At 40.5% G+C, this 27,800-nt stretch overlaps 1 protein-coding gene across 1 annotated transcript; it reads right to left on the bottom strand.

Moving 5' to 3' along the window:
• Window positions 1–6,483: 6,483 nt before the first annotated feature.
• LOC137295819 (OTU domain-containing protein 5-B-like) lies at window positions 6,484–27,593 on the bottom strand. The gene is made up of 9 exons (XM_067827372.1): window positions 26,962–27,593; window positions 22,208–22,301; window positions 21,835–21,899; window positions 21,245–21,401; window positions 16,024–16,172; window positions 14,558–14,752; window positions 13,411–13,615; window positions 12,629–12,760; window positions 6,484–11,880 (listed from the first exon to the last, which is right to left on the bottom strand). Exons 1-9 carry the CDS (start codon window positions 27,424–27,426, stop codon window positions 11,690–11,692), a joined length of 1,653 nt encoding a protein of 550 aa, XP_067683473.1. The 5' UTR covers window positions 27,427–27,593; the 3' UTR covers window positions 6,484–11,689.
• Window positions 27,594–27,800: the final 207 nt, after the last annotated feature.

The raw sequence follows: 27,800 nt of genomic DNA on the forward strand, positions 1-27,800 counted from the left end.
TGCCGCTAAGAATTGTAATTCCCTTTTTAACAAATGTATATCTGTAAAACAATAGCTACACCAATGTTCTCCATCATCATCATCATCATCATCATCATCATCCGCGAAGATCTTAAGAAACTCATGCTTGTCTAACGGGATCGAGTAGTCAAACTCGCTGACTTGGTTGACATATATCACCGTATTCCAATTGCGTAGATGGATGCTCATGCTACTGATCACTGGATTGTCTGGTCCAGACTGGATTACTTACAGACCATATGGTTGGAATGTTGCAGAATGCGGCGTAAAACTAAACTCAGGCACTGAGATATAACATGATCACCTGGTCTTTTCCCCGAGGCGGCAAAAAACATCGGCAATGTTACAATGTACCAGTGAAAGGGAAGGGCATTGTGTAATCATAGTGGAAGGGAAGTAACTCTACAAAGCGCATTTTCCAAGCATTTCATTTTTATACGTTTTACAGATTAATCTTGAATGTTTAGCTTGTTTTACAAATACTGAGAAATCATTAAGGCCTTTTAACCCCAAGACGTCAAACGAAATGTGTTTCCACGTTGGTAATGCTATTTATAAGACAGTCACACGTTTTGGTATCACTGGTGCACATTTATATCCAATGCCTCACAATTTAAAGACCTTGGTACTTGCTTTTCACTCGTGTAACATATTTTCACGAAACATACTTAAAATAAAAATACAATTCGTCGCCAAAAGCTCCAAATTAGCAAATATTCAATATGCAAATTTCACCCATTTCATTTACTCCCACCTCTATTTCAGTATGATACTTTAAGCTATCACATATATTCTCAACGGATAACAACGTAAATTTTTCAGTCTCAAATGTTGGCTTCAAACAATCCTAATCCTAACATCATTCTACTTTGACATAAACAGGTCAAACAGTATTTGTTCCTCGCTTCTTTGTAGCCTGGGTTTATCTCGGATTATTTGCTTATACAACATCTCCGACAAGTCACAGTAGTTGTAAACATTTCTATTAAACTGATTCATATTTATCACTCACAAATTAGCCAAACAAATTCAGGAACTTATAAGACAAGTCTTAAAGCTAGTAATTCAAAATTAATTACTGCTAGTACGCAACTGCACGTCGGTGTATTGCATGTAGTGAAGCCTGGCCCTTTCGGTGGAGAGGCGGATGACATCACCATGCAGATGACTGCTGAGTTCAAGAGGGAGAAGATGCGCCGGTTACATCAGACAATGTAATATATTCAGGAAATAAAACACGATTACATACATATGTTACATAACTCAAGATAATAAACATCGTTGTTAAACAATTAAGGGATCGTTTCTGGGTTCATCTGTGAGAGACAAACGCTCAGTGTGATCAGGTCTAATACGACCTCGATAAAACCCGCGAACTGAGGGGTGGGAGGTGAGATGACACGGGGCTGAACGTTGTACTTGAGAAAAGCTAGCCATGCAAGACTTAAGCTGGTTTTAGAGCTAGCTCATTGAGATACCATATCTCAGTTCAGCTTGAATATCCCACTCCGACACATTACACTAACTTTGAGCCGACCGTTATTGCTGAGTGCTAGGCAGGGACCAAACAAACCAAGAAACGTTATCAGGTCGAACCCACGATTCTACGATTCTAGAACGAAACAAGGGTCTCAACAGCCTGATGTGGCGTCTTACGACTGCTCCACCGTGCCCCAAGAAACAAAGTGGATGACAGTCAAAACACCACAGAAGAGAATGGGTTTCGTTTCACGTGGCTTTTAGCACTTACAGATCAATATCACGGCGAGGAACATCGGAAACGTGCTCCACACACTGCCGGCGTGACGAGCGAACACTTTACCACTTGACTACCCCACCGCCCTCTTTAGCACCACAGAAAGACACGTATTCACACATTGCTCTTTTGGTAAATGTATGTGCGTTTTGCTATTGAACAAACGATGCCTCATGTTCCAAGATTAACAAAATCACAGAACATTCCAGTGCAGTAAAAGCAAATTCCCTTACCTTTTGGAATTTCGTGGTGTATGTCTGAAAGGAAATTCTCAAAGCAAGTAAAATCTACATAAAGGTCAATATCAAATGTTTAGCAAAGTCGACCGTTTATCATCAGAATCATCCTTCCCACAAAGACGATAAAATTCAAATTCAGCTAGTGTGTGAAAGTTTGAAGGGACATAGAATGTCAGTACTCTATGAATGTCATTGTCTCTTCCCCCGAACTCGGTCAAAGCCGATGTCATAACAACTCGTGATTCCCGTGCAGACTGAATCGACACAAGTCGCTTGGATGATATGTCTCGTGCAGGGATCGTGCACAGTGAAGCAGCACCAATCAAACTGATTGAATGTTACCTTGAGAAGTAGGCCGCGACTATGAAAAAACTTTCTCTCAAAAGTGAAAAAAATAGTACGTTTATCGCAAAACGGTGACGTTCCGGCTTAGAACTTGTCTTCAGCAACCCTTACTTGTAAGAGCTGACAAACGGAATGGGTGGTCCTACTCGCTGTCTTAGTCTATGCATAGGACGGTGCTGGCGATGTCAGCTACCAGAGGACTTATACATCCAGTATTTACATACCGCTGTCATCAAGATGAATACTGCTGAATGCAGCGTTATACAACAGACCTGTTAGGATCGAACACGGTATGGTTCCTTCGTCAAAGTTCATAACTGCATCAATTGTTAGCATGACCATACTCCTTGACCGAAGACTGGCGCCATCATAATATATGCCGTGGTGCTACCAAACCAAGAAACCACGAGAGTCAACCAGGATTCGAACTCACAGTCTATGACATGCGTAAATGTCGCTGTGCCAGGGGCTGTAGCTTATGGAGTGAGTATCGTTTCACGCCGCAACATCACGCAGACAAGTGCCCGTCGACAATCGACGCGGACGCACTGCATGGCAACTGCTGATCCAGAGTATTCTTGGCGTGAACTATGTAGGTGTGGTAACTTCATCTTAGCCGCGAGTCGTCAGGGAGACAGAGATTATGTTGTGGGCAGTCAATAATTGATAACATTGACGGTAATGTCCGGGTATCTCTCCATTCCTTACATCATGCAGCAGAAGCCCTGGAACATTATTTTTAATGGGAAAGACTTCCGCCCGTATCTCCCTCTCATCACCCCATCGCGTAAATTTCATTCTTGTCAAATCTAGTCACCTGAATATTCATTCGTCAACTGATAAAGATGGTTGTCAACATGTTTCGTTAATTATATCTAGACATATGGCAAGATGTGTTCTGCTTCTAATAATGACACTCAAAGAAAGTTTTCCTCATCGTTGAAATATAAGGGGATACTGGCGGGAAAGAGTTCCGCCCGTACCCCGCTCTTTTTATACAGTACTGTATATTTCTATTTTCCCCGGTGCAATATTCCAGCAATGAAATATGTTCATAGATTGTTTTTTTTATACCTGTTCTAGTTTACTGAATGTATATTTAGGATGAGGTATTCATGTCAGTATGTAATTTTGGTTTTTGATTGGGGTGGGGTGGGGTTTACATGCGGATGCCTTGACCAAGTGGTTACCTTTACCCTAATTAGATAAATGCACGATAATTCCACCACACACACCCTAATCCCCACCCCCACTTCAGCCCTCAAACACGACCCCATCTGGATTCAAATATGTGCTACCAAGTGACGCAGTTATGTGTGCCAAAGACCACCTTGAAATCATTTTAAATCAAGTTTCAGCTTTGAGATATGCACATTCTGTATGCGTTTCTTACACAACTGTGAAAAGACACGTTGAGGCAATGGTCCTGCTAAATTGCACGTCACACAAACTGTTTGTCGTAAGGCGTTGTACCTACCTGTGGCGGCGACAGAGCAAATACTTTCTACGTAATATTCTTCTGCAACCAGCTTCCAGGTACTGAAATATCCATCAAGTTTACCCTGCTCAGTATCCAACCAAACGTTGCCACCGCAATATGAGATGTAGACATGTCATCAGCGTGTAATAAGACCGATATTCCATCGGGCGTCCTGCACGTGCAGAACGTGCCACAAAACGTCGCATGCCGAGCTGTTGACTGGCGGGCGTGTCTTTTCGGAAATGTGGGATTATCGTCTATATGACGTCACATATTAGTTGCACGTTCTGCTCAAGGTATCGATTGATTTGTTAATGTATGGGACTTACGACAATCTTAGCGCTAAGGGAGCTTCGAAAATCTAGGCCCAGAACTCCGAAATTTGTTTTAGACTGTAATCAGTAAATAAATACTACAGACAGGGGTGCGGTGGGCGAGCTGACCAAAGCGCCAGGCTAGTGATCCAGCGAGGTTGAGGTGTCGGGATCGAGCCCTCATATGTTACCGGGTGTAAAAACCTTGTGTGCAGACTCTTTTTTGTCACAACCCCTTGTGTGCAGTACACAACCTTGTGAACGTAAAAGAACCCACGAATCCGTTGGTATATGACCAGACAGTGGCCACATGAATATGTGCATACACCTAGTTGCGGTCTACAGCAACGAGCAGTAAACATGGACAAAGTATTGTGTGTCCCAGTGCACCTAGCTGTGAATTGGGTACCTCGTTAGGATGAGAGAGCCATAATAAACTCTGAGCACATTGTGGCAGCAAGAGGTGTATACTCCCCAGGGAGTTGAGATTGATAATACGATGTGACGCTGAGACGGACATCCAATAATCGAGGGAAAAAAATACCAGTGCCTTGAGCAAACAATAGTTGCATGGATATGTAAATATGCTATAAAAACAATTAAATACAGTGTAATAACAATAATGTATTTCTGTGAAATCTTATCCTTCACTGATTTTTCTTTGCCATGCCATCACGGTTTAGCTTCCTGGGTGCTGTTGCAGGAAACAACATTATCGCTGAGACAACCTTAAGTCTGTGTGAAGGTATGGGACATCGGTCGCCTTGTTGCTAAGATCGTATTGCACAACGGCACCAATGGTGGCCCAATTTCACAAAGCAATCGTAGCGCTACTTTTGATGTAATCGTACCTCCCATACTTTAATATAGACTGAAGACAGTCGTAGATCTGCGATCGTGAAACGGGGCCCTGAGGGTCTGCCAGGAGAAAAAATATATCTGGTTCGAATCTCTGGCCGAGTTAAACCAAAATACGCCGCGAGACGGTAATTGTTTCACCAACCAGTCCATCGGCATTAAAATGGTAAAACTTTGTTGTGGAGTCATTACGGTGTGTCTGAGAGAGGGGTCGTGTCGGCAGGCACTATGAAACTGATTTTACTCCCGACCTGTTTTCGGTTGTCAGAGTCCCTGAACTGCATTCTTGTCCCTCCCACTTAGTCTGTCGTACAGACCCTGAAGTATAAATATGCAAGAAAGCCCACGCAAGTCTAGAAAATGTGACAAGTCCAGATTTCCATAGCTTCTGAAAATGAAGAAAGTCTCAGGTCTCCATTTCAATATATTTTTTTTCACTATGAACGTTTTTTCAGTAAAATATGTTCATTTCAGAGACTAGCTGTTAGTCTACCCTTCCACTGAGCCCTCTCTGCACTGCTAAAGTCCTTGATGAACAGTTCATAGTTCTTCAGGTTCTGTATCTCATATCGGCACCTTTACGATTTAAAAGGAATTGTTTGTTTCTATTACAATTATATATACACAAAGAACTTAGTTAAGCACCCCCTGATTGGTGGTTGTGTGCAAAAGTGGGACCTTTCTGTACAGAAACTGGCCCAAGAGAAAGGTCATTTACGCGGTAAATAGCGTCGACTGCCCTTTTAGATGATCAGGAGGCTGACAGTGGTATGAGGAGGACAGTGCTGGTTGTCATAGTCACACGGGGTTACATTTGGTATTGGCCTTGAATCGTGCAAGACGCAAAATGTTCACATTCACCCCTGTATTGAATTTCTGGATACAAATTCTTTGACATTCTTTAAGAAACTGCTACTTAGCATATTATAAACCAAAAGTCACTGTGTTCTGTTATCTGATTGGTTGAAAAACATGATCAAATGGGATTTAATTCCCGGAAATTGCAAGACTGTTCGCTGCGTATTGACACGTAGAAACATCGCAATTGTTTTGTTGTGTTATGCGAATATTTCATTTGAAACCTCCGGCTGACGTCGTTGGTTCCAAATGCATTCCTTTGCTTCAAATACTCAATAACACTCGGAAAGTGGCCAACACATAATGTTTATCTCCTAAAACAGTTGACATAGTCGTGCATTTCTGTCCATAATAGTGCACTGTCATAGTCAGGAGGCATATGGTGTCTTCGTGATCTTGATTTGTTGGTGCACTGGGGAAAACTCATGTCAACTAACACAAAGTCTCAAATATAGTTTTCTCTAAATAAAGAGGTGTGTGTGTGTGCGCGCGCGCACGCTTTTGGACAATGACATGTTTTCGGTTGTCAGTTTCAACCTCTTTCTGGATGGCAATCCATTTGACACTGATCAGGAATCTATCTACAGCTAGCACTAACAACAGAAGAGATGGTAATTTGCAAGTCAATGTTTATTTGCAACTAAGGCTATGTTGACCTGGACAGTGAGAATCTGCCAGCCACTCACAGACTGCAACATGGCAGGAAGCAATGGTACCTGGGCTACAGATAAGGCCAAGATCTTCCTCTAGCTAAGAGCCATAACTTTACCTGACTGACCTGCCTGCACGCCCATTGTCACAGAGAACAAACAACAAAACAAAGCAAATCTCCCAGAAGTCACATCCTCCATCCTTCCAAGTGTCCACCATCAGGCTTATCATATGGGTAGTTCAAATCATGCTTATCACAAGCCTGATACATGCATCACTTGACGTGCAAGATCAATTTCCAAATTTATGTGAAGCAAATTGTAACAATCTTCTGTATCATAAAAGAATTCATTTCATCATCCAGTGAGAATATACACTTAAAAGAGAAAATTATATATCTCACAGAATACTTGTTGTAAAAAAACCAAGAAAAATCCCACTTTTTACGTGAAGAATTTCATCACCCAAAGATTTATGATGGGAGTGTATTCTGCATCAAATTAACATGCGTGACAGTGAAAACTTTGCATGAAAAAGGATTATGTCTTAATCATGATTGCTAAAAACATAACGGTACTGGGTCCACAAAGTGTTCATAACATTACAACCTGTTGTAAGTCTGTAGTTTACCACTGGTTTACAAATGCTTTGTGGCTTGGGACCCAGATGAGTAAGAACTTGCACCTTAAATAAAATGGCTTTGTGTTTTGACGGAAGGTAAAAATAGTAGACACCATTGTGTATCACCTGTGGCTAGGCCCGAACTGCATGTTCGGCAGGGCGAGAACTACAACTCTGCTGGAACAGGAGGAAGAGGATGAACTGAGGGCAGTAGTGTACAAACTAAAACTAACCATCAGTCTGATGCATAGCACTCGTTTGAAATAAAATCACAGTTTATTGGGAAAATAATCACTTATGAACAAACAGCATCCTTACATTTGACAATCATGAAACTTAGATAATTCGCTCAGCGAGAAACATCATTCAAGAATCAATTATAATTACAATCAAACACTAAAAAATCAGATCCACCTACACCCCACCATACATACAAATGAAACAAATACACCTACTGATAATGGCAAACTTTCGTTCACAGACACCTGTACTGTTAGTCTCAAGGGAAATCGATAGAATCCATATAAATTTAAGACAGAAGAATTACAGAAAACATCAAAATTGACAGAAATTATCTGTAACATAGGTTTCCTAGGATGTGCTTTAGATCTTACATTTATTCAACCTTGAGACATAAATATATCCTTTGCTGCTGATAAAGCAACAGTTTGAGAGTCATATGTCTCTCCAACAGGCTTGATTTCACCCTAAAATCAATGTTATCACAGTGCAGGTATCTACCAGTAGTACCAGCAATATCGTTCAACATGTCCATCTAACATTACCCCAGACAATACATACACATGACCAGACAAGTAGATCCCAGGTGACTGTCACAGAAACTAGAACTAGGAAGAGTGAGCCAGTGAATGTCTTTATTCAGATACCCTTAACTTGTATTTTCTTATATATTCACCTACTTCTTAGCTCCTCTCAAGAATCTCAGTATTTTGGTCATGTCATATAGTCTGTCACTTTAATATAAAAATTAAGTACTTTGGTGAAACCCATAAGCACAGGTATTGTAGTGTTGTTGAAGCACAATCAGGTAGAAACTGGTATTTATGAATTAGAATTTTGCAGACCTGAGAATGTAAATTTGTTCTGAAAACTCTCCTGCCTGAGACTCCAGAGTCTGTTTTTGTCCCTTTGACCACCATTGATTCTGTCAGATAATGCAACATGTTTCCTATACTTGCCTATCCCAAGGTTATCTCAGTCACTACTTTCATTAATGTCACAACCTGGGATCAAAGTAAACAGTAACATATTCTCATTTTTCCAAACCAAAACAGCTTTCATACCACATCAAGAAAATGTCTGAACTGCATGTCATGTCACACGTTTTTGTTATCTGTCATCTGAATAGCAAGGCTGTGTTGTACTCTTTGAATGTTTTCATGTTGGCTCAATCCATGATCTCCTTCACATAATGCATTTGACGAAGTTCTTCCATGAGATGCATGTAATGATGCCACTCAGGTATCACTTTCTGATGAGTGAGCATGTTTTCATGCCACTTTTAGCAATATTCCAGTGTTACCATAGCATAAGACAACAGAAATAGGCTTCACACATTGTACCCATGTGGAGAATCGAACCTGGGTCTTTGGCATGAGAAGCACACACTCAGTCTACTAGGCTACCCCAATGCCCATCTCAAGCTACAGCCTGCAGTACACCTACACGAACTGATATCTCTCAGTCAAGTTTTCCATTGGCCAAAGACTGTGGTACATCAATTCCACTTGCCAATGTCAGATGAGCATCATCACATCCAGGAGATACACATCAACAATGGCCACGCAGGAACACATCATGTTTGAAATCCCAAGACAGAGGGACTCGTCTTCATATCATTTGAAAGTAAGGCCAATCCTCTGATAAAAAGCTACCAAGCAACGAACACCTTAAATCGTCACCAAAATTATCACTTTCTTCAAGTGAAGACACATAATACCATTGAAGTAAAGATATTGCTGAAAAAAGGGAAACCTTCATGGCTGGGGACACCAGAAATAGGCTTCACACAATGTAACCATGTGGTCTGATGAGTGAAAGATTTTACCACCCAGGGATTCAGAAGATGTGTGGCAATGTAAAAACAGTTCAAGGACTGACAAGGGTTCAGACAAACCTTGATGTGTGACAAACTGTGACAAGGACCAGTGTTAGGTCAGAATGGGAGGAAATGCCCGGAAGCGAGTCAGATCTCTGACTTTTAACTTTGGTAACACTAACAAGTCAGGGTATGCAACTCAGGTGACAATACTGGACAAATGACCCTGCGTTTCCAGACTGCCCAATGATGCAGATCTGCACAGTCAACTGTTGCACCTTAGACATTAGTTCACACAACGCTTCCTCATGGGGATGCATCATCAACAGATCTTCAATCTCAGTGAGTTGTCCAGCTCTTGTCTGTATGCGTAGTGAATATTTTCTAAACATTTCTATGAACATCTCCAAATACAAGCAAGTTCTGTTAACAGTTTAAACAATCACATCCTGTACATGAACATACACAACTTGAACATAACCTAAGGTGTATGGAGAACAGTTCGTATTTACTTCAAGGTGTCATTTCTTCAGAAATGAAATATAAATATAATAAAAATGATGCCTTTCTTAAAAACTATTAATATCACTAGTTGTGGATGCATAGAATTACAAAACTGTTATAGTGATTATTAGCAGTAGCCATGTTTGTTAATAAAATGAGGATTAATTATCAGTTATCATGAGCATGTAGAATGTTTACACATGAGTCCTCCTACATTCTTCTGATAAAGGTAAGACCCTCATTGTATATTGAGCCAATAAGACCGATATAACAGCCCTAGGACAGGGTCCACTGCACACTTGTTTATAGATATCTGACTTCTAAGGCCACATAATGACTACTTACTGATCAACACAATGGGTTATACAACACCCTCTGGCTTGCGAATACAACAGGTTATAGAATACCCACTGACTGATAGTGGAGTTTATACAATACTTAGTTCAATCACTGACCTTGAACTCAAGTTTTCAAAAGACTTGTAAAACCCAACACATCAATCAATCCCGGTTACAGACCTTGTCCATTCCTGAAAATCGGATTATGCATTAGAAATTATGTCTTTCAGAACATACTGAGACAGTAAGAATGTACAAACTGGAGCCAACACAAGCACCAACTTCTGACGAGATTTTTACCCTTTAGTGACTACAGAAAGCACAACCGTCCAAATTACATACGTCACTGATTTTCACAACATAATTTAAGGCTGAAAAATTAAGGCAAAATAACACGGCTGAAAACCCTTATGTCTCTGTATCATGAATGTTAATTACAAACTTCCTACAAGTAAATTCCTTTATTTAGTTACCCACAGTCAAATAATTGTTTTCAACTTGTACTCAGAGCAAGTTCTTATTGCTGGAAATGCCACTTAAGAAAAAGCTGTATTGAGAAATTTGCTTGAAAAGGCAACTGATAAAATACACAATAAAAAGGACAAAAAACATTGCATGAAGTTAATTTACTTAACATAAATATACTGAAGGGTGTGTGTAATGAATGTTGCTGGAGTGTGATGAAACTGTAAGGAAATGGAGGGAAGCTGTAGCAGTCATCAGATTTGCTTGATATGTAAACCCCAAACAAAAACTCAAGGGACTTTGTCCTTGACACAAGGTCCATTACACTGCTTCAGTCAGATCAAATTCTCTGGGCCCATGTGAAGAAAATGAATTAGTGTTAAGATTTTGTAATCCTCTAATGTAAACCTGTAATGGTTCTAACACAAAGGTCTTGTCGAGCCAGTGGGGCAAGGCAAAAAACCTACACATACAAGCTCCGAACATCTCTCCAGCCACAGCCACTATCAGGAACACATCCTGAAACCAAGCTCCCTACACTGCTGCAGTCATTATTACCATCAGGAACACCTGCTACCATGACAAGCTTCTAACACTGCACTTCATGTTCAGCAGTAGCAAATTAAGTAGTTCTTGAAGGATACAGACAACTCCCAGACCTGCTGAGTTAAAGGTCCCCTTTAAACCTGAAACTAAACAGTGCTGCACATACATGTGCTCTGTAGACAATTTACTCTCAACATCGATGAGCACAAACTCAAAATTTAGAAGAGAAAAGAACTTAAACTTAGCCTTTAGAGATGACATAAGCTCTGAGTGACATTGACATCAGCATCTGTTATTGTAATATGTAATAACATTCACATGTAAGAAACTTCTGCCTTACATGTGGGCACAAGTCTTCAGGTTTAACAACATATACAGAGCAGCATCAACTGAATCATCGCCCTGATACTTTTTACTTACACATACTCAAGAACAGAATTAACTCTTGCATTTTTTAATGCTTCTGTTGGATGTCTTCCCATAACACTGGTACATGGAATAAGTTGGTTACACAAGAGAACCCCCAGCTTGAACCCCATGTTGCCACCACTCCAGTTCTGAGTACTTGTTTGTTATGTGTATAGAGAGAGAGATAGAGTATAACAATAGGCTATGATAACAGTGGGGTCATGTGTTAGCTTGGGTGGTCGTAATGGAAGGATTCACTAAGACCAGGTGTGCTACAGCTGGCAATGTCCTCCAGTGGGGGTAGGATCGGGGACTGGCTGGCGGGGGCATTGTGCTTCTTGAGACTGTCAAGGTACTCCTGCTGGGACTGAGCCATCACCTGGGCCAGGATATCATCTTCATCCCATTCTGACAGACCTGCGGCACAGTAACACAGAAGATGAGAGGACACATCATGCATGGGACATCAGTCTGTAGTGCTACCACAGGTTATCAGCAAGGAATACAACTAACATGGGATGGGGACCTGGAGACATCGGTACTTCAAGAATCATCACAGATTATCAGTCAGCAAAAAAAGAGTATGGGGTACTGGTGATGTCAGTGTTTCAAAAGCACTGCATTCAAAGCGAACCCTTGGGATCATTATACAGATCATGATGTATGATCTGTGAAACCATCACAAGTTCATGTCAGAAGTCCAAAAGCAAAGACATACATGCATGAGTTGGTCTTTACTGACAATGTGTTCACCAATAAGGATGAGGTGCTGCTTATTGACAGAGTTCACCAAACATGAATGAGTTTTCTGTTTACTAAAATGAGCTCACCCAACATGGATGAGTTACAGTTTACAGATAGTAACATCACATAATACGGAAGAGTAGCTGTTTACTGACAGCGAGCTCAAACAATATGGAAGAGTTGCTGTTTATTGACAATGAGCTCAGCCAATTTTGAGTGAGTTAGTGAGTTTAGTTATATGCCACTTTTAGTAATATTTCAGCAATATCACGGCAGGGAACACCAGAAAATGGGTTCACACATTGTACCCATGTGGGGAATCAAACCCGGGTCTTCTGCGTGACGTCAGCCAATACGGAAAAGTTGCTGTTTACTGACAGCAAGCTCACAAGTCGAGTTCTTGTTCTTGACAGTGACTCACCCAGCATGGAAGGGGGAATTTGATTCATAATGGAAGTTGTTTCCTCAAAGCTTCCTCCAACTGCGCCCGGCACCTCAATGTCCGCTATGTTAGGCAAGAGGGACTGCTCCATCTTTGGAGACTGGGAACATCCTATGTAGAGAGCAAAAAGTATCAGTCTCCCAGTCAGATGTGAGGTATTTCTGAGTTACAGTCCTTAGATGTCTAATACACCCAGTTGTTAAAGCTAATTTGAATCTACTAACGAACGTTTATGGTTTTCAGATTTATTGTCCTAAAATGCAGACAAATATAACCAATGTGTCCACAATATATCTGAAAACAATATGCATTATTTCAGAAATCACATCGAAAAAGAAGTAACTGTTTCTATTGCCTTTCTAAAGCCTTCATATATAGCATGATGCAATGACAATGTGAGCCATTTCAGGACATACTTCAAACATATATCATCACAATCTTCTTACTTATTCAACTTACATCTAATTGTTTCTTGTGATATCTGCTCAAACTAAAGATAAGTGATTGATACCATCTTCGACGACATGCAGGTATATCATATATGGGTGATACAATGAGGATAACTATGTATTTGTTTGTTGTTTAACACAGCTGGGTCCATCAGGGGTCTGTCAATGATCAAGTCCAGTATACTATGTAATACCTCATGGCTATTGCATGGATTGCTGAAGACAAGTTCCAACCCAGATCTTCAAGGTCTAGTGACTGTATTGTTTGTAGTAGAAGATGAGCTGCCTGTAACAAGGAAGATAACTACATACCAGCAGTAGGCATGTTGGGACTGGCCACGTGGGGCAGACTGCTGTCTACCCCATCCAGCCTCTGGGGACTGTTTTGGGAGGAGTTCTGTCCACTACGGACCCGTGGGGACCGTCCACCCCCGCGTGTCTCTGGGGAGCCCGCTGACTCGTAAAGGCTGTGGCTGTATTCACTGGATGAGCTACATGTGGCACTGGCTGAACGGGCCTAAAACAGACGTTATCATGCCATCAATTTAACAGTCACTAAAGAATTAATGATGATGAAAGTTAACGGTGCCATAGTGTGTGTTTGCTTCTCTAATGTGGCCTATAAATATTTAAGCCTTGACCTGAAAGCATAGCAATGTATTCTGTACACTTGACACCACTAAGCTGAATTCTGTTACCACTTTCTATTGAATTCATGTCAATGTTCAAATAATATCCACTTGAAATGATTCCAATAATTTGAACTAGAATAAATGTTTCACAAATAAAACAGCCCCAGAAGAAATATGTGCCATACCACATGTAATTAACTGTCTCAGCTAGTGTTGTTCAGTAGGATTTCATGTACATAATGCATAAGGGGAGATAACTCAACTTGTAAACTAAGAGGTGTGATTGTGAAGTGAAATGTTGATCCTGTTTGTAATAGACAAACCCTCACACATGTACTCAAATGTACTTTCACTCATTCCTAAACCTTGTCCTTATACTTATCATTATATATATACATTAAATCTCTCTCCAAACTAACACAACTTGAGCCAATGCAGAAAGGAATTCCATCCTTACCATCCCATATGACCTTGTGACAACGACTTGCCCCAACCTGTAGACTGGACCCAGTAAACCCTTCCCGACAGTCACTGTGGTGGTAACATACCTCTCCTTGTCTGTTAGCCTGTTTCCCCTCTTCCTTGAACGACTACACTGGACCCAGCAAACCCTTCCCAACAGTCACTGTGGTAGGAACTTACCCTTCCTTGTCTGTTAGCCTGTTTCCCCTGTTCCTTGAACCACTACACTGGACCCAGCAAACCCTTCCTGTCAGTCACTGTGGTAGTAACTTACCCCTCCTTGTCTGTTAGCCTGCTTCTCCTGTTCCTTGAGCTACACTGGACCCAGCAAACCCTTCCCGTCAGTCATTGTGGTAGTAACTTACCCCTCCTTGTCTGTTAGCTTGCTTCTCCTGTTCCTTGAGCCACTGTAGATAAGACTCTCGTGCCACCTGTTCTTCAATGGTCTCCTGTGTCAGCTCCCAGTCTGTTTCCCTGATTTTATCCTCCAGCATAGTCTTTTCTATATGGGTGTTCTCAGACATCTTCACGGCGTCTTTCATCTGGTTTTTGTCAGCAAGCTACAGGAAAGGAACAACAGCCAAGTCTCAGAAAGACGTATAAGACGTTCAAATAGATTTGTAACTTTTATATGCAATATTCCCCCATGTTGAATAATAATTTTCTGTGGGTTCATTTGACTGAATCCTGAACATGTGTTAAAATTTCATGCTTTCATTATGCTGACAAACCAAATTCCCTTCAATACAGCCAACTCACACTCAAAACTTCAGTTCTCACAAATTGAGGACAGACCCTTTTGGAAGGAATTTCAACACTCCCCACCGTTCACCTCTCATCGCTAATTTCAAACCCTTCACTTCTCTCCCCTACCACTACACCCTTCAATACTCATTCCAACAACTCACACTTTGATACTCATTTCAACAGTGCCACCCTTCTCTTCTCATTCCAACAACCCCATCTGCAATACTCATCCAAACAGCTACATCCTTCACTACTCATTCCAACAGCCCCACATTTCTATACTCATCCAAACAGCTGCATCATTCTCTACTCATTCCAACAGTCCCACCCTTAAATACTCATCCCAACAACTACATCCTTCTCTACTCATTCCAACATTCCCACCCTTAAATACTCATCCCAACAGCTACATCCTTCTCTACTCATCGCATTCCAACAGCCCCACATTTCAATACTCATCCAAACAGCTACATCCTTCTCTACGCATTCCAACAGTCCCACCCTTAAATACTCATCCCAACAGCTACATCCTTCTCTACTCATCGCATTCCAACAGCCCCACATTTCAATACTCATCCCAACAGCTACATCCTTCTCTACTCATTCCAACAGCCCCACATTTCTATACTCATCCAAACAGCTACATCCTTCTCTACTCATTCCAACAGCCCCACATTTCAATACTCATCCAAACAGCTACATCCTTCTCTACTCATTCCAACAGCCCTACCCTTAAATACTCATCCCAACAGCTACATCCTTCTCTACTCATTCCAACAGCCCCACATTTCAATACTCATCCAAACAGCTACATCCTTCTCTACTCATTCCAACAGCCCTACCCTTAAATACTCATCCCAACAGCTACATCCTTCTCTACTCATTCCAACAGTCCCACCCTTAAATACTCATCCCAACAGCTACATCCTTCTCTACTCATCGCATTCCAACAGCCCCACATTTCAATACTCATCCCAACAGCTGAAAACTTCACTACTCATTCCAACAGCCCCACATTTCACTACTCACCTAGACACCTACCCTTCAGTACCTATCCATCCTGTCCTCACTCTTCAATACTTACTCCAGGTTGCAGCCCTGGGAGTCCCAACCCAACACCGATTGTGGCCTTGTATGGGTCAACAACTGAGTTGTAATGAACACCACCATGGTAGCTAATCTTGATTGGCTCATTGTCTGTCTTGTAGGCACTGTGAAACGTGTTGATTGGCTCTACAAACATAAAACGTCAAGGTTACCCCTAAAGTGCCATTGTGAGATCTTTAACAGTATGGGAGCAAGTGGGTTTGCTATTAGGCTGCATTATGAGCAATATTCGAGCAGCATTAAGGCAAGGAATACTAGAAAAGGGTATGACATGCTCAACCCATGAGTTAGTAATTTCCTGAATACAACTGATATTTTATACTTATCCTGGCTCATGCTTATCTCCTCCCCCTATGCAAAGATAATGGAACACTTGAAATCCCTTGAAGTTCCCTTCTTAGTGAAGCAGATGTACAATACACTCACCCAACGGATGCCTCCCTTTTCCGCCAATAAGGTCACATGACCAGCCATGTTTTGTCACTCTCTCCGAAATCTCGTAAGCCAAACATGAGAATTACTGTGGATTCAACGTGTCTGAGAGGAGCAGTTGCGAGGGCTTAACGCCATGAGTAAGTATAGATAAGAAATATCAGTTTTGTTCAGAAAATTACATATTTTTCCTTATCCTGACTCATGCTTATTATGCTTACAGAAACCGACGGAAATAGCAGTGGGTCAGGTCACGCCATGACTACCATATATGTACACCCCCATTTGGGAACTGTAACGGTAGTTCAGTCCTGTTCTTCCAATATTCACCTGTGATTTGTGGGGATCACATGTAGTCGAACTTGTCTTCTATGAACCATTCATTGACTGGAACATGATGATATGTAGCATCAGATAGCATCCTGCTAGTGTCTAATGCAACTGTAAGTCAAGATTTCTATCAAGAAAATTGGTGAATGAAAGTGACGCCCTCCGTGGCAATGTCGCATAGGTAGTGGTTGGCAAACACTGTATTTGATTTCCAAAGGCAGCCTTCCATTATACTTAATAGCAAGCAATTTCCATGTAGAGCAAGTGTCAATCCCAAGTCCCTCACTTTGTGTTAACTGGAAGCTCGTGCATGTTCAAGTCCTGCTGCTTTGTAGGTTCAGTCCTAGATGTACATTCAGTCCTAGATGTACAATCTCAAGATGGCTGGAGTTGAACGGTGTGCCGGTGTGAACATCCATGCCGCTGAGTAGAAACAGCGTTTTCTGTTTCAATAATTCAAGTGATGTCCTTTCTAGTGGCTCATACACATCACTCATGAGGTGTTGTAGTACAACATTCAAATCTCAAGCTGGAGCCTTAAATCTGAGTGCCGCCAAGTATGTCAAGAGTGCAGACCCTTTCAGTCCTCTGGAATGTCATTGATGACATAAGCCTTTCGTCCTGGTATATCTTTCAAACTGCATCCACTTATCATTGTATAAGGTGCAGGTAGATCTATGTAGAGCTAAGGTGACTCCCTTCACCGCTCTAGTAGAATATCCTCAATGTTTAAAGCAGGTGTTAGAGCCTGTACATACAAAATATTATATTTGTAACTTTGTTAGGGTTTCTGTGCATGTGAGTGTGTGTGAGAGAGAGTGAGTGTACATGTGGTTAGTATGTATATAGACTAATTAAGATATAAGAATCTGCTCGCTCCTGCTGCCAGTGGATGTCCGAGGCTAATTCCCAGGATTGGTGACAGCTGTGATAAACAACAAATACTAAGATATATAAACTAACTTTCTTAAGGGGTCTTATGGGCTCTCACCTGGTCAAGAACGATACGTGTCCTCACAAAGAATTTAAGATACACATGTGAAATTAAAGAGTGTGTGGACGGCGAAGAGAGCTTTCAAATACTGAAGGAGTAAGACATGTTTTTAAGTGTCTGAGAGAGCATTATAGGATTGTGTGTTGTGGGCTCTGAGGACATATAGTTTTTCAACCTATCCAGCCTCTATGCCGCCTCCATCCAGCCACTGTTCATTCATTGTCTAGTTACGGTGAAGTTAATGTTTAGTCACTGTAATTCTATCATTGTGTGGATTGTTATTTCATGAAGCGTCACAAGAAACATTGGAACTTAAGGAATTAAAAGGCAACTTGAAACCATTGGATTGAGTTAGAACATTACATCCTCTACCCCCAGCATTTAAGAACTCAAAGACTTTTATGCAATCAAGACCTGGGTACAAGAAAAATTGGGGAGTAGAATCCTGGTGTTTGTCGATTCAGATATAGTTCTTCGACTGCGCCTTTCTCTAGTAGAGATGATATGGCATCATTGATCCCTTGGTGTACACATAGAGTGCTGGGTCTCTTGTGAGCAGTGGTGCTACCTGTAGCGGGATCTTGTAGTCCTCTCGTAGGATGCTCATGATATAATCGTCACTGAGAAGTACCAAATTCTTCCAGCAGCATTATAGACATCCACCCACTCTTGAAGATTGTACAGGAATGGCTAGGGGTGAAATACTCCAGTTGCTCCGATCTTCAGCACCTTCCCCCTGTAACGTCCCTGACAGGATGCCCTAGCTTCCTCCAGATGAACAATGAAAAGAGTTCTTGCCGCTGTGAGCACTGCACTCTCGCTCTCTGGACCCCGGAGAATTTTTACTTGTTCAAGTAACTCTGAGATGTCTGTTTGTGGATAGTAGCCTGTCCCAGTATCCAAGACAAGTGAATATGTGGTGGAAGGGTTAACAAAATTCTCGTCCGTCCTCATGTCGGGTCAGTTTTAGCAAACCAATGACATATATAAAGATTATAATCTTTTTGAATATTGCCAAAGGATACTAGGATAATCAAACAGATAAAATTATCGCAAATGAAATCGAGGAGATATGTTTGCTATAAGAACAGAGTTCTCTCCCTTAGCTTCTTTAGCAGATGAACAATGAAAAGAGTTCTTGCCGCTGTGAGCACTGCACTCTCGCTCTCTGGACCCCGGAGAATTTTTACTTGTTCAAGTAACTCTGAGATGTCTGTTTGTGGATAGTAGCCTGTCCCAGTATCCAAGACAAGTGAATATGTGGTGGAAGGGTTAACAAAATTCTCGTCCGTCCTCATGTCGGGTCAGTTTTAGCAAACCAATGACATATATAAAGATTATAATCTTTTTGAATATTGCCAAAGGATACTAGGATAATCAAACAGATAAAATTATCGCAAATGAAATCGAGGAGATATGTTTGCTATAAGAACAGAGTTCTCTCCCTTAGCTTCTTTAGCAGATGAACAATGAAAAGAGTTCTTGCCGCTGTGAGCACTGCACTCTCGCTCTCTGGACCCCGGAGAATTTTTACTTGTTCAAGTAACTCTGAGATGTCTGTTTGTGGATAGTAGCCTGTCCCAGTATCCAAGACAAGTGAATATGTGGTGGAAGGGTTAACAAAATTCTCGTCCGTCCTCATGTCGGGTCAGTTTTAGCAAACCAATGACATATATAAAGATTATAATCTTTTTGAATATTGCCAAAGGATACTAGGATAATCAAACAGATAAAATTATCGCAAATGAAATCGAGGAGATATGTTTGCTCTCCCTTAGCTTCTTTAGCACAGGATTAGTAAGTAAGTGGAGGACAAGTTAGATTTTTGCAGGACTGGTAAAAAATTTGACCAGCCACTCCTGTGGACAGCCTAGATTTTCTACATCTTTCCCATGCTGACAGTAGTCAAAGTGAGTCTGGGTGACTAAAAGTGAATCCGAAAGATGGTACACCAAGTGGTTGTATCCACTTATCTTCCACTTCATAGGACCTGTTGTGAGTCTCACTGATGATGAGCTTGTAGTCTTCATCTATGTTGGGCACTTTCAAGAAGGGCTCCATGTGGGATTCGGCAACTGCTGAAGGCTGGAATGTGTTGTTGTTGGTACTGGGTTGTTGTCTGGAAGGCTGCCGTCTGGTAGTTTCCGGAATCGTAGATATTGGCGCAACATGTCGATGTCCTCATTACTCATCTTACAGGTGAGAGCTTTGTTGGAGTCATTTGATGGTGAGACTAGGTCCAACTTGTTCATAATCCATCACTGAGTCGGAGAAGAGGGCTTCCTCTGGTGGAGATCAGTGATGTCTATCCCTGTCCATTGAATCCACACTGTCCACTTCCGCAAATGCATTTGTGAGTGGGGAACGATGTCCATGCAGCAAACGTCTGCATGATCCTCCTGTCTGTGTATATCCCTGGAATGACTATCATTCCGTGAATGCTTTCACATATGAATGCGTGAATCTGCATCCAATGAAGAAGACGAATGATGACGGTGTCTCTGATGAATGGGGGAAAATAGACAATGCCCATTTGCGGCTGTAGAGGGATCCATGAGTGTGAGCACTCAGCCAGTCTGTGGAAGGAGCTACATACAAACTGCAACAAGATGATTCAGATGACAGTGATGATTTCCATGAACAGGAGCTTGCATACAATGCATCCTCTGCATCTGATGGACCTAATGCAGGCGATGAACCATCACATTGGGCGAATGCAGTTGTGGTCGATAACTGGCATTTCCATTCCTCTTCAAAACGGCGATCCATCAGACTGATCATGTGAATGGTGAACTGTTGCATGAAGGGGCTGGTGTCCAGTGGCTGCGGTGCATGCAGCAGTGGATGATTTGCAGAAGCATCTGACGTGTTAAGTATAGAAGTTGTAGATGTCTGCATAGAAAGTAGACTTTCTGAAGGTTGTAGCGTTGTTGTTGACGTAATTGATGAAGGTATAGCAGACGTTGAATGTTGATCAGGAGTGCTGATGATCTGTACCTCAGGAAGCAGTAATGGAGGTTCATTGTAAATGTGACATTCGTCAGAAGGGATGATCTAATTGCTGAAGGACTTCAAAGAATATACAAAGTTCACAATTAAAAGGAAGCTTCAAGTGATTTCGAGTGTTCCACTGTCTCTGCACAGAGGGAGGAGATAAGCATAACAACCATAAGTCGGGATAAGGCAAAATATAAAGTTTGTCCTCTGTGATCAGTCTCCATGTCTCAGTGCGTAAACGTAATGAGAGAAGGCCTGAAGTGAAACAGGGCTTCAACATTCATCACTCCAGTGAAACCAGTGAGTATGAGCATGGTGCTGCCAAACCTACGACATCAGTGCAAACTCTGGATTTGAACTCAAACTCATGGGTTGCTGGAAAATTGAAGGGATGCAACTCTGGACCAACCACTAAAAACACAAGTTGCATCTGTTTACAACTTACCAATACTGTACTGGTAGACCTCTATAGGTCGGTTGAACAGTTCACACATGGCCTGCATTTCAAGGTGGTTGCCATGACAGCTCTCTACCCTCTTCCTGTTCAAGTATGTCGTAAAGTCTTCAGTAACATACTGAGAAAAGAACTCAGCATTTTTTTTCTGAAATGTAATCACACATGTCAGGAATGCCAGAACACATTCTGGTTAAATAAGTCTGTAGAGATCCACACCAGTATGAATAGTCCCTTGTTGGGCAGCCAACACAGAGGACTTTTTGTGGCTATAAATACAGTCACCATTTCACTCAATTTTTCAACAAGCAGGCTAACAAACATCAGTCCTCCTATTTCAATACAACACATTTCTGCAAAGAGTTCCGTAGGCTGCATGTTGTACAAATCCTACATATCATATGCAGTGTTTAACTCATATAACCAATAACATGGCATGTGACTCACCATATAATCTAAACAGTGTTTGACTCACCATACAATTTATACAGTGATTGACTATATAATCTATAGTGTTTGACTCACCATATAATCTATACAGCTTTTGACTCATTATATAATCGATATAGTGTCTGACTCACCATATAATCTATACAGTGTTTGCGTAGACAAGAATGCATTTCCTGGTCTCCATAAACCTGGTCCGCTGAAACAGAAACACCTATAAAATAGATTTCCACATGCAAAAGAAATCAAGTGTGAAAACCAAAATGCAATGAACCATTTCTCTTTCAAAACTCTCAAACTATCCAAAGTCACCAGTTCACCACTAAATCAATCTATGTATCAGGTTTGGTGCAAGAAAATAGCAAGGTTTTCAAGATCTGTTCCAGAAACAACACCTTGCCTGAGATACTCAAATGGATGGCCAATTTAGATACCTTCCACAAAACAAATTGTAAGAGATGAAAATCAAGGTCTACATTGATGGTTTGCTTAAAAAAGGGTTCTTACCGACTGCCCTGAATAAACAAGCACCATCTTCTTTCATCTTCTTTATAAGAAACCCTTTCTTTTCTTTCATGGCATTTTCAAACCATCTCTCCAACTGAAACAAGAGATGTATATTGCTCCCACAATCTATCTGTGTGTAAGGCATACCAGGCGATGGTAACAATGCAAGGCAAATGTATCAAATGAACTGTGAAAAAGCAAAAACGTCTAATCCACTGTAGCAGCACACTGTTGCTGTTAACATGTCAACACAAGATTATGATGTCACAAGAAGATGATGCCAACTTCATGCCTTGACAACAAAATCATTACACTTAATTTAAATGAAAACAAAAACACTAGTGTTGTCAATGGGAAAAGGTTCATGCACTGTTTCAGCTTCTTTACATCTGTTTCTTTCAAAGGTGATGATGGATGTCACAAGAGACAAACATGTATTTGCATCAGCTTAGTTGGGCTTGTAGCCAACTATGGCAAACACTGTCGCAGGTGATGCTTATGTTCCTTAAACACCTAATCAAGCAACACAACATTTCTTGAAACAAGGGGAATTTCCCTGTCAAGGTCAATCAAGTAACGTCTGAAGGTAAAAAAGAACACTTTATAATTGTTTTGAAGGGATTAAGAAACTATTTCCGTTTTGTGTGATCATTCTGACAAAATTCGAGACTACTACTACTACTACTACTACTACTACTACTACTACTACTACTACTACTACTACTACTACTACTACTACTACTACTACTACTACTACATATTGAGGTGACCCGTGAAGGTCCTGGGATAGAATAGGCCTTCAGCAAAACATGCTTGGCTTAAAAGACGACTATGCTTGTCGTAAGATCACTGGATTGCCTGGTACAGACTCGATTATTTACAGACCGCCGCCATATAGCTGGAATATTTCTGAGTGCGGTGTAAAACTCACTCACTCACATATTGAGGTTAACATTTATTCTAATAATTACATTCATTATTCAGTCAAAATCCTGTTGTTAATTGATTTCAAAAACATTCATCCATGAAACAAAGGATGCAACTGGGACTCATCTATCTACTAACATGGAAACATATCAAGATATCAAGCACATATCATTTTGCCTGTCGCGAGGTTGGATTATATCATCTATTATACCGTTTCCAGCATACCAAATTATGTCAGCTCATTTCAAAGAATAATCAATGAATGTAAACAACAATATTTCAGTAACATACAAATTCAAAGTAGACTATAAATAATTACATGATGCACACATCAGGGTATGATAATAAGTCAAAGATGGCTGTACTTAATGCAAATAATATACAGATTTAGGAAGGCCAGAAAAAATATCCCTGGAAATGTAACTGACACAAAGGAGAGTGGTCATCAACAATCCAGTTTAAATACATAGAACAGCTACAATTTAAAACCTCAAGTCCCAGAAACAAGGTAACCTATTCTGACTCTAAACATTTCTTATATGTGGGATTTCAAGGAAAAACTTCAATTTGCAAGTAATTTCAGTGCTTTGAGTTGGGCTTATTCTCATGACAGGACGGGTACATTACAACTCTGCAGAGAGACATTTGTGAAGGACTGGTTGTTTTCTCAATAAATGCAGTAAGGCTTGAAACATAAAATGAACTGTGGACTCTGTCATGTTAAGGTCTATCAACATAACCATGATGTGATAATCATAACAAAATGCTGGGGAAGTGTATTGCCTTTAGTTTATGCTATATTGTAATAACATACTGCAATATACTACTATGAACACACTGCTTTGTTTTCTTTCATTTTCAAACTGACATTATGTTTTGAAAATCACTGCTGTCAACAATCTTGTAATGAAGAGGCCTTAATGCCCTATGTGAACAATGTATCACTTAGTCAAGGGATGTAACACAGTATCCTTATGTGCAGAAGATTCTTAACATTTACTGGTCAGGGTTAGTGGAGCTTATCATATTCCCAGCAAATAACACATTCAGCATGAGTTAACCTGTGTTTATGAAAGATAAACTGAGGCACCACAACAGCCACATATATCGCCATAACAATCAACTAACAAATGCTGCACTTGTAGACAACATTACCAGTGTAACTATCCTGTTCAATGATAAAACAAGAACATCCAAAATAACACTGAACAGAGATGGAAAATTACCACAAAGAAATACACAATTGATTCTAGATAATTCATGTCAACAATCAAAACGTTTCAGAGCAAATGACTGTTAATCAAAGTCATTTATATGCTTTTATTCATGATTGAATTAATAAATGAAATTAATTAATTCCAACGATGACGTTGCTCAACCAAACTATAACACTTTAACCGAGGGTCAGTGAGAATGTGTTGGCAATTGCAAATGTTGGTCAACCAAGGTTAATGCTAGGTTAACCTTTGTGAATTTGAGATCACCTGGCTCATCCAGGGTTTGCCAAATCAAAAACGCAGTTACAATAACTAAGTTCTTACAAAAATCTAAAATTTGACAGTAATAACCGATAACAGGAAGATTTTTATGAATTATATACATAAAAGAAAATACACTCAAAGTTTCAAAACAATTCTTGAATGTACTGAGTGATAATCATCCACAGTGTCCTCAATCTATTTCTTAACATTGGTAATCATATATTATTCATCAAACTTGCTTTGACTTTACGACATCTGTTTCAGGTAAAAACACTAACACTGTAATCTTCATGTACAGACTCACCTACACTGATCTTACTGGATCAGTGAGTGAGTGAGTGAGTTTAGTTTTACGCTGCACTCAGCAATATTAAAGCTATATGGTGGCGGTCTGTAAATAATAGAGTCTGGACCAGACAATCCAGTGATCAAAAACCTGAGCATCGATCTGCACAAATGGGAACCGATGACATATGCCAACCAAGTCAGCAAGTCTGACCACCCGATCCCGTTAGTCGCCTCTTACAACAAGCATAATCGCCTTTTATGGCAAGCATGGGTTGCTGAAGGCCTATTCTACCCTGGGACCTTCACAGGTACTGGATCAGAAATACAGTGTTCTAAACTTAGTGCTCAGAACTGTGGTTAATATTGCAGATTGTTACACAGATAATTTCTTCTCATACACAGGCCTTGCCGATGACTGTTGACTACAGTTGTAAATCCTATCGCTGAAAGTACTGGTAAGTTTGTATATGGCTTAAGTTACCAGTCATTCCATGTTGCCTTACAAAATTCTTTTTATGACAAGTTCTTTTCATGTGATGTGAAACCACAGTGCTCCGTAACTACTCTGCTTACATGAAATATAATGTATCTATGCATGCGGGTACCAATAACAATAGCCTCATGGTAATGGCAACAGCTGGGAGATTGTTATTATTAGTTTGAATGGTGTCTCAGGTGTACAGTAAAATAGTAGTAATATATTTTTGTGCTGTCTTGCTGTCAATGACTTGTGAACTCTGCTCTTACTTGGATGTTCTGTGTTCATTAAAGCTGTTAACTTTACCACATTATAAAATCACATACAGTGAGGCAGTTACTACAGTATCTTGCAATATGGCAACTGTGCCAACACACTACAAGCTACACTTGGCAACAGTAGATTCAATACTTGCACTACCATACATCCATTATTAATCACAAACTGACGTGTCGATGATTGCTAAAATGGGTTTGCACATTTGAACTTTTAAACAAGCATATTATCATAATGTTTGTTACTGGCTAGCGACCAGTTATCGTCATTTTTAAGCGGTTTTTAATGATTTGCTCCTTTACTTCTTAACAGAATGAAATAAAATTTGCCCTGATGGTAGATCAGCTATTCACCGATGTTTTCTGCTTGTTCACAGTTGCCAATCGTGTTTCTCGGAAATGCGGTCAACAGGAAGCTCAGTAGTGTAGATTATGCTTTCCCAACAATTAACAAGACCAATTATCGCCATTTCTGAAGTTTTTATGTTATTCACCTAATTTGACATGAACTTGGTAATAAAACTATTGTGTTTCAAACCTTGACATATTGAAGAAATTTCATAATTGGATAATTAGAAGAGCAAAATTTGCTCTAACTGTGAAAGTTGATAGATGCTGATATAAGCTGATGTGAACATGGACATGTCATCAGCGGGTTGAACTTATGAAACTTGACATTACAAGTAGTAGTTTGCAATATTCGCAATGCCTGTTTTCTCGGGGGAAAAACGAAAAGATAAAGGTGAAAATTGACAGTTATATTTTGTCAGTATTGTCTGCATGGTATTTGTCGAGTTCATAAAACAGAGAAGGAAATTTGGGTCAGTTCAAAGTTAATTGATTGAATGTTGGCATTATGGGTAGGCTCAGACAAATTAAAATCAGCACTTTTGATGGACTGAATGGTTCAGTCATCGATTAACAACACAGCCTGGCTGATGTCCATTCAATTCTCATCGTTTACGAAATTTCATGTCAACACACTGATGGTTGTATCTGTGCTAGCGCTGCTGCCAGGTTTTGGCGATAACTGGTACGAGGTGATAACTGGTCGCTAGCTAGTACAGATGCTGTTGAGTGTATGTACGTGAATATCATTCCTCCCAAGTTTCAAAGCTGTGTAAACTTTGTTCTAAGGTTTGTTTACATTACAATTTCTGTAAATTATCACCTTATTTCTTATTGTTAACCAGCAGCAGAATCTTTTAGTGTTGACAGACTTGTAACAACACCTAAGGCACTGAAAAACAATTAATATTTCAGCATCTTCCTAATCAACACCATAATTTCAAATGTATACTCTACCTCCTTGATGTCCTCTGGCAGAGTAGGTGGGCTGTGTTCATCTTCACTATTGTACGCGTCTTCACATTCCTGGGAGGGTCCTTCTGTTGGGCTGTGTGGGGAAAGTGGTGGTACATTCGCGGAATGACCCCTGTGTTTCCTGACAGTCCTGTGTGGTGACGAGCGATGACGCCGTTTATTATGCGACGATGTTAACGACGAACTTTCATGGTTCTCGAAAGTCCCACCACCAGGATCGTGAGTCGGAACTTTTTCTTCCCTTGACGTTGAAGGGAGCCATCTTGTAGGTGAAGTTCTTCCTCTAGCACCTTTCTCGTGTCTTGTTTCACTGGCGTTCGCGTGATGGTAGTGAGAATGTGAATGGTTGTGGCTGTGAGAATGGTTGTGCGTTGCTGTATGCGAGTGGTCGGTTGTTTCCGTATCAGACTTATCTTTTGACTGTTTCTTCTTTGGCAGAATAGTCATCTTATCGCTTCAAAAACGCCAGACACGTTTCTCTGATAAATGCAGTGCCTATCTGATCCGTGTGTACAGTTGGCATTTACCGATATCCTTCAAATATTGTTCATTTGTGAAACGTAAACGACAACTCCTCACCTAAAATGGCGTCCACACGTGACGTCATTTATTTTCATGAAACTGCCATCTGGCGAGAAAGCAGAGTGTGCATCACGAACTTTTGCGGTTCGTATCCCGTCTTCAACCGTGCGTCTTGAAAAAACACATATATTTCAGTATTTGCCTATTTTATAATCTATTTTAGATGAAAGCTGGTGCATAACAGCGTTCCTTATTCTAAAGCCATACAATATTATTGATCCCTAGAAAAAAAAGTATCA

Source organism: Haliotis asinina, chromosome 9 (assembly GCF_037392515.1).
Source record: "Haliotis asinina isolate JCU_RB_2024 chromosome 9, JCU_Hal_asi_v2, whole genome shotgun sequence".
NCBI lineage: Eukaryota > Metazoa > Mollusca > Gastropoda > Lepetellida > Haliotidae > Haliotis > Haliotis asinina.